Source organism: Topomyia yanbarensis, chromosome 2, assembly GCF_030247195.1.
Source record: "Topomyia yanbarensis strain Yona2022 chromosome 2, ASM3024719v1, whole genome shotgun sequence".
NCBI classification, from domain to species: Eukaryota; Metazoa; Arthropoda; class Insecta; order Diptera; family Culicidae; genus Topomyia; species Topomyia yanbarensis.
The window spans coordinates 388,196,794-388,203,045 of record NC_080671.1 but is presented as its reverse complement, the minus strand read 5'-3'; the positions used below and the strand labels follow the sequence as shown (position 1 = coordinate 388,203,045).

Here is a 6,252-nt window from a genome sequence, read left to right as displayed (position 1 = left end):
TTCCGCTCTGCTCTGGCTCTTGTTGCTGCTGATGCTGCTATTTCTGTTGCATCCCCTCCTCCTGCTCGTGCTGTATGGCTTCAGCTACTATTGGTAGTGGTGACCTCGCCAAACCACCTCTGGCGAACGGATTCGCCGCGCCTTCTCCTTATGTGTTGGTTGCTTTGTTTTGCTCCATTTTATTGGGTCCCAACTCCGGACCGCTTTCTCCACTCGTTGCACATACTCGTCACTCGAGATCACATAAACTACTAAAATCTTAGCAGCAGGGAGGTCATGCTAGGATTGACACTATCCTTCATGGGGAGTAGTGTTCAGAGCCGGATCGGGGTAAATCGGGAATGCTCCAACCGAACCGCGTACCACCAACTAAATGATGACGAGTTTCGAACGTACCCTGAGACCTGCCAGAGTTTTGTTAGGACGGAGGCAGCCATGCTGTTAGCCCACTCGCCATTTCAAGTCGGTGTCATCCTTCCTCACTCAGGGAGTAGAACAGCACGCCTGACAGCCCAAAGTCGTCATCCAATTCATGATCCGTGTCCTGTCTGTTGACGTTCGCCATGGCCAGTATGCCATAATCAGGATGTTACTGGCGTCGATCCTGATGTGCCGGTTGGCACTCCGGTTGGGCTAGAGTGCTTTTATTGCCAAGATCTTAGATTATTGGAATCTTAGGATCTTAGCAGAAGCGGAACACACTCGCTTCGTCGGAGCTGATTGTGGATTGTGGCTTGTTTAGAGGCCTAGAAGAGCCCAGTCCAAACCCCACCATATCCTAGCAAGACTCCCCAAGTCGCAGTAGGGCCGTGCCCTAGTAACAATTGTGGTTTTATGATAGTTTTATAGCCACTGATAAAACTTAGAATGCACTTGTAGCGTGCTATAAAACTTCAATTGTTACTTGGGTGGGGAGGGGGTTCGTTAAACCCCTAGACTCCTGTTCTTCCTGTCCCCATGTTTGTGTGTGAGTGTGGGGGGGGGGAGAGTTTGTTTGATGAAATGCTACGATGGGGAAAAGGGGGTTTTGAAATCATTCAAAAATATAATTACCAAAGCGAAGCGAAATGTTCACTTCATGTGCTCGAACTCTACCAAGTTTTACATTTTTTCGATCTTCTTAAAAAAAATGAATTTTCATAAAAAATTAACGAAATTACATGTATTTCCCATATAAAACTTCAATCATTTTGAAACACGTCCTAATATGGTCCAGTTTCGCTCAACAGTGGTCCAAATTTTTGTTTTTGATACCTTGAATCATTTTCTGGTAGCACTGTTGTGAATCAGTTTGTTTATTTTTGTTCGCGTATTTTGGATCGTTTTTTGTGTATTCAGTGATTTTTCATTTAGAATAGAGTTTGTGCCCTCGCCTAAGCTGCAGTTATTGATCAATTGACTCATAATTTGTGATTCTTGGTTGTGCGGTGACAATTGACAAACATTTTGTTCTCCCAAAGTGTCGTCGGTAGTGATAGAATCCTTGTGGTGAAACCGTGGATGCATATCGGGAAACCTGTAGGCGATTCGCAATGGATTCGATCTGCCTGCAGTGCTCCGAGCCGGTAACCACTTTGAATCAGCTGAAATGCCAAGGATTCTGCGACAGAATCATGCATCTATCGTGTTCAACGCTCACTCGTCCAAAATTGGACATGATTAACGACTCAGCGAATATATTCTGGCTCTGCGACAGCTGTGTGGATTTGATGAAATCCTCCGCAGTGAATGCAGCTTTTACAGCATTGAGCGAAGCGTTCCGTTTGCTGACCGACACATAAAACAGCGCTTGAAGCATTAAAGGCTGAAATGGAGAAAACCAGAAAATCAGTGGAATCCGCAACGACATTGCCCGCAACTCCCATTTCATGGCCCGTTCCAAATAGAGCTGGAGCCAAACGTGCTCGCGAGACCGAGGATGATAAATCTCTTTCTAAATCCGATGTCCCCAGCCTAACGTGTAGCAAGAAAAAGGGTGATGTAGCAAAGGTACCCACAATCACTGTTCAACCCGCTACTAGTAAATGCTGGATTTATTTGTCGCGAATTGCCACCACCGTTTCTGAAGACGAGGTTGGTGCTATGGTTAAGGAGTGCCTTTCAACGGACGATCCGGTCGAAGTGAAGAAGTTAGTGAAAAAAGACGCAAATTTGAGCGGGCTTAATTTCATTTCTTTCAAAATTGGTGTTGACCCTAAACTTCGTGAAATGGCCCTCAATGCCGAAACTTGGCCGGATGGGATGTATTTCCGCGAGTTCATCGACTTTCGGCAAGAACGTACTAATGACGGGAAGCAGGGGTTTCGGAAAACACCTCGACTGGGATAAATCCATCGCAAATAGCAGTTATTTTAGACTACGCACCGACAATTCGCCTGTTGATCAACGGCAACCGGGACGCACCGTAGAAAGCAATATGGAATCCCCCAATCCTCCCAGCACAGTCGTGCCTCTCGCAGTCAGCAGTATCTTCAGTCGTCCCGGCCCTGTGTCTGGGAATGGAGAGGGGGACTTCCAAATTGCCCTCTTTGGCAAGTATTTTAAAAATAATTTTGATGATTCAATTGTTTTTCCTGATGGAACTGCTTGTTCTAGCTCGAATGCTTCCGACTGTCAATTAATAAGTCAACGATGTCAGCCGTCAGCTGGAAACCTCCTGAGGAGCACTCCAACTTCCATCACGGGTGCTACCAATTCATGCAGTTCACCCGCGCCTTCTGCTGTTAGCAGTCATTCCAGTCGCCCCGGTGTGCATTCCAGACGACGGAATCAAGGAGTGCCGGTCAGCCTTCCGTGCCTAATACCGTCGCCCATCCATTTATACTATCAAAATGTGGGTGGCATGAATTCCTGTGCAAATACCTATCGCCTAGCTACCTCGGACTGCTGTTACGACATTATCGCATTGACAGAAACATGGCTAAATGAGCAGACCCTTTCCAGCCAGGTGATTTGCTCGGACTACGAGGTTCTCAGATGTGATCGGAGTCCTCTCAACAGCCACAAATCCTCCGGAGGCGGTGTTTTGCTCGCTGTGCGTTGTGGAATTAAAGTTCAACACATAACAAATGATGCTTGGAGCAGCATCGAACAAGTATGGGCAGCGATAAAATTGGGAAATCGAACATTATATATATATATATATATGTGTGGTTTATTTCCCTCCCGATAAAATTCGCGACTCTGCACTAGTTGATTCTCATTCTGAATCATTGACTTCTGTTGCTGCGATGGCGCAACCCACTGACGAAATCATGATCCTCGGCGATTTCAACCTTTCTACAATAAAGTGGCGTTCCATTCATAACGGATTTCTACAACCCGACCCAGACGAATCTGTTTTTCATCCTGGCAGCATTACTCTTCTGGATGGCTATAGCACGGCTACACTTCTGCAGATTAACAGCACAACGAACGAGAACGACCGGATTTTAGATCTATGCTTCGTTAATGCCAGAGATCAATCGCCGCATATTTCCACCGCCCTCGCCCCGCTAGTAAAGTATGTTCGCCACCATCCGCCTCTACATCTTACACTCCAGGACGTACCGCCTATGAAGTTTTCGAGCCACGCGCCCACCGTGTGTTACAATTATAAGCGAGCCGACTATAGCAGCATTCTGAATATTTTACAAAGCATTAACTGGGATTCTGTGCTAAGCAAGGATGATGTGAACTCCGCCGCTGAAACGTTCTGCCATATAAAGAGCTACCTTATCGATCGTCATGTCCCAAAGTGTAATCAACGAAGTGATCAATTCCCCTGGCAGACAGCCGAGTTACGTCAGCTAAAAACTGCAAAAAGAGCAGCATTACGAAAGTTTACCAAACGCCGTACCTTGTCACTGAGAGCTTATTATGTAAGGCTCAACAACGATTTTAAAAAACTGAACAGTTTTTGTTTTTCAAACTATCAACGAAAAATGCAACGTAAGCTTAAGTCGGATCCTAAATCGTTTTGGAGATACGTCAATGACCAGCGGAAAGAAACCGGCTTGCCTTCTGCAATGTTTTTAAATGGCGAAGCTGGTCATGATTCACAAGCCATATGCAAATTGTTCGCCTCTAAATTTGCGAGTGTGTTCGTCAGTGAGACATTGTCCTCGCAGCAGATAGACGTTGCAGCTAGCGGCGTGGCCCAACTCGAACGGTCAGTGAATGAGATTCGTGTAGAGCACTCGGATATTGTATCAGCAGCATCCAAGCTTAAAGCATCGTCATCTCCCGGGCCAGATGGTGTCCCTGCTGTGTTTTTAAAAAAGTGTATATCTGGTTTGGTGGAACCACTCTGTCAACTATTCAAAATGTCACTGACAACCGCGATTTTTCCTCAATTGTGGAAAGCAGCTTTCATCTTTCCTGTCCACAAAAAAGGTGATAAGAGGAACATTGACAATTATAGAGGAATTTCTGCGCTCTGTGCCATTTCCAAGCTCTTTGAGTTAGTCGTGGTGGAGTCAGTGTTTTTTCACTGTAAGGAATATATTTCTAAAGACCAACATGGATTCATGCCGTATCGATCGACGTCGACGAATCTACTATCTCTAACCTCTTTTGTGTCCGAAGGGTTCGATGCGAATCAACAAACTGATGTTATATATACTGACTTATCTGCAGCTTTTGACAAAATCAATCACGATATCGCAACCGCTAAATTGGAAAAACTTGGCTTCAGTGGATCACTCCTGCGATGGTTCCAATCCTATCTCGTTGGCCGTCAACTCAGTGTGAACATAGGTGATGCATACTCCAAACTATTCTCCGCAACGTCTGGAATTCCGCAAGGAAGTCATCTCGGACCTTTGATATTCACTCTCTATTTCAACGATGTAAACTATCAGCTGAAAGGGCCACGGTTGTCGTATGCAGATGACCTGAAAATTTTCAACAGAATTAAGAGCCGAACGGACGCACTTTATTTGCAGCAGCAATTTGACACTTTCAGCAGATGGTGTGAAAACAACCGAATGAATCTGAATCCGGCGAAATGTTCTGTGATATCGTTCTCCAGAAAAAAAGATCCCATTGAGTTTGAATATAACTTGTCTGGAGCTCTTGTTTCCCGGGTGAGCTGCATTAAGGATCTTGGAGTGCTGTTAGATTCGAAACTTACATTTAAGAATCACATTTCGTATGTTGTTGGTAAAGCATCGCGAAGCCTGGGCTTCATCTTCCGTACGGCTAAATCCTTCACAGACATTTATTGTCTCAAAAGCCTCTACTGCTCTTTAGTGCGCTCCACGCTGGAGTATTGTTCGGCAGTCTGGAACCCGAATTACATGAACAGCAGCGATCGAATTGAAGGCGTTCAACGAAAATTTATACGGTATGCTCTTCGACGCCTGCCTTGGCGCGATCCTTTTCGTCTACCAAGCTACGAGAGTCAGTGTCAACTCATCCAGCTCGATACCCTTCAGCGCCGTAGAGAAACTGCAAGAGCCTTATTCATCTCTGATCTTCTGTCAGGACGCATCGATTCTCCAGATTTACTAGAGCGAGTCAACATCCAAGCAAGGTCCAGAACGTTACGCGGAAACGTTCTTCTGAGAGTGCCGTTTCGACGAACTATTCAAACAGCTAATGCCGCTATCACGGGACTACAACGCCTCTTCAATCATGTGTCGCACCTGTTCGACTTTCATTTGTCTCGGATATCTTTAAGAAAGCGATTCCTGCAGTTTTTTAAATGTAATTAGTTTAAGTTTCCATCATTGGGGCCGAGTGCGGCCTGTTGATGCGTGCGATAAATAAATAAATGTAAATGTGTCACAAATGTAAATAAATGACTTGCGATCGGGGCTTGGAAATCGAAGCACTGAATAGAAACAGGCATAGTTCATTCTCTCAAACACTCACGAGTGTATGCATGCTTACCGCTTCTCTCAAATCCACCCATCGTGTGTAGTCTGTATTCGGCTATTTTTTACCTTCGTGAATGTGTATATATGATGAATATTTATTCCTTTGAAGCCATCTGCTGTGCAATGCTTCGCAGGCGCTATTGAGCCGTGAAGCAACATCATTCAGAGAATTTTTTGCCGGTAAGAGAGGCCTACTGTACAGCTCAGCTCTCTCCCATTTTCATGAGATTGCGTTGGTCTAGCACAAAACATCCATCAGATTGTTATTCGAAAGGGCACATTTCGCAAGCGATTTTATCCCTGATTTTGAACCTGTATGTATAACTTTACTTGGGTAAAATCTGGTAATTTTAGGTCGCTGATTACAAATGAAGTCTCAATTGTTGTAGTT

The 6,252-nt window shown here is 45.0% G+C and overlaps 1 protein-coding gene across 1 annotated transcript; it reads left to right on the top strand.

Moving 5' to 3' along the window:
- The first annotated feature begins 1,987 nt into the window (after positions 1–1,987).
- LOC131680810 (uncharacterized) lies at positions 1,988–3,172 on the top strand. The gene is made up of 2 exons (XM_058961519.1): positions 1,988–2,535; positions 2,596–3,172. Exons 1-2 carry the CDS (start codon positions 2,219–2,221, stop codon positions 3,170–3,172), a joined length of 894 nt encoding a protein of 297 aa, XP_058817502.1. The 5' UTR covers positions 1,988–2,218.
- Positions 3,173–6,252: the final 3,080 nt, after the last annotated feature.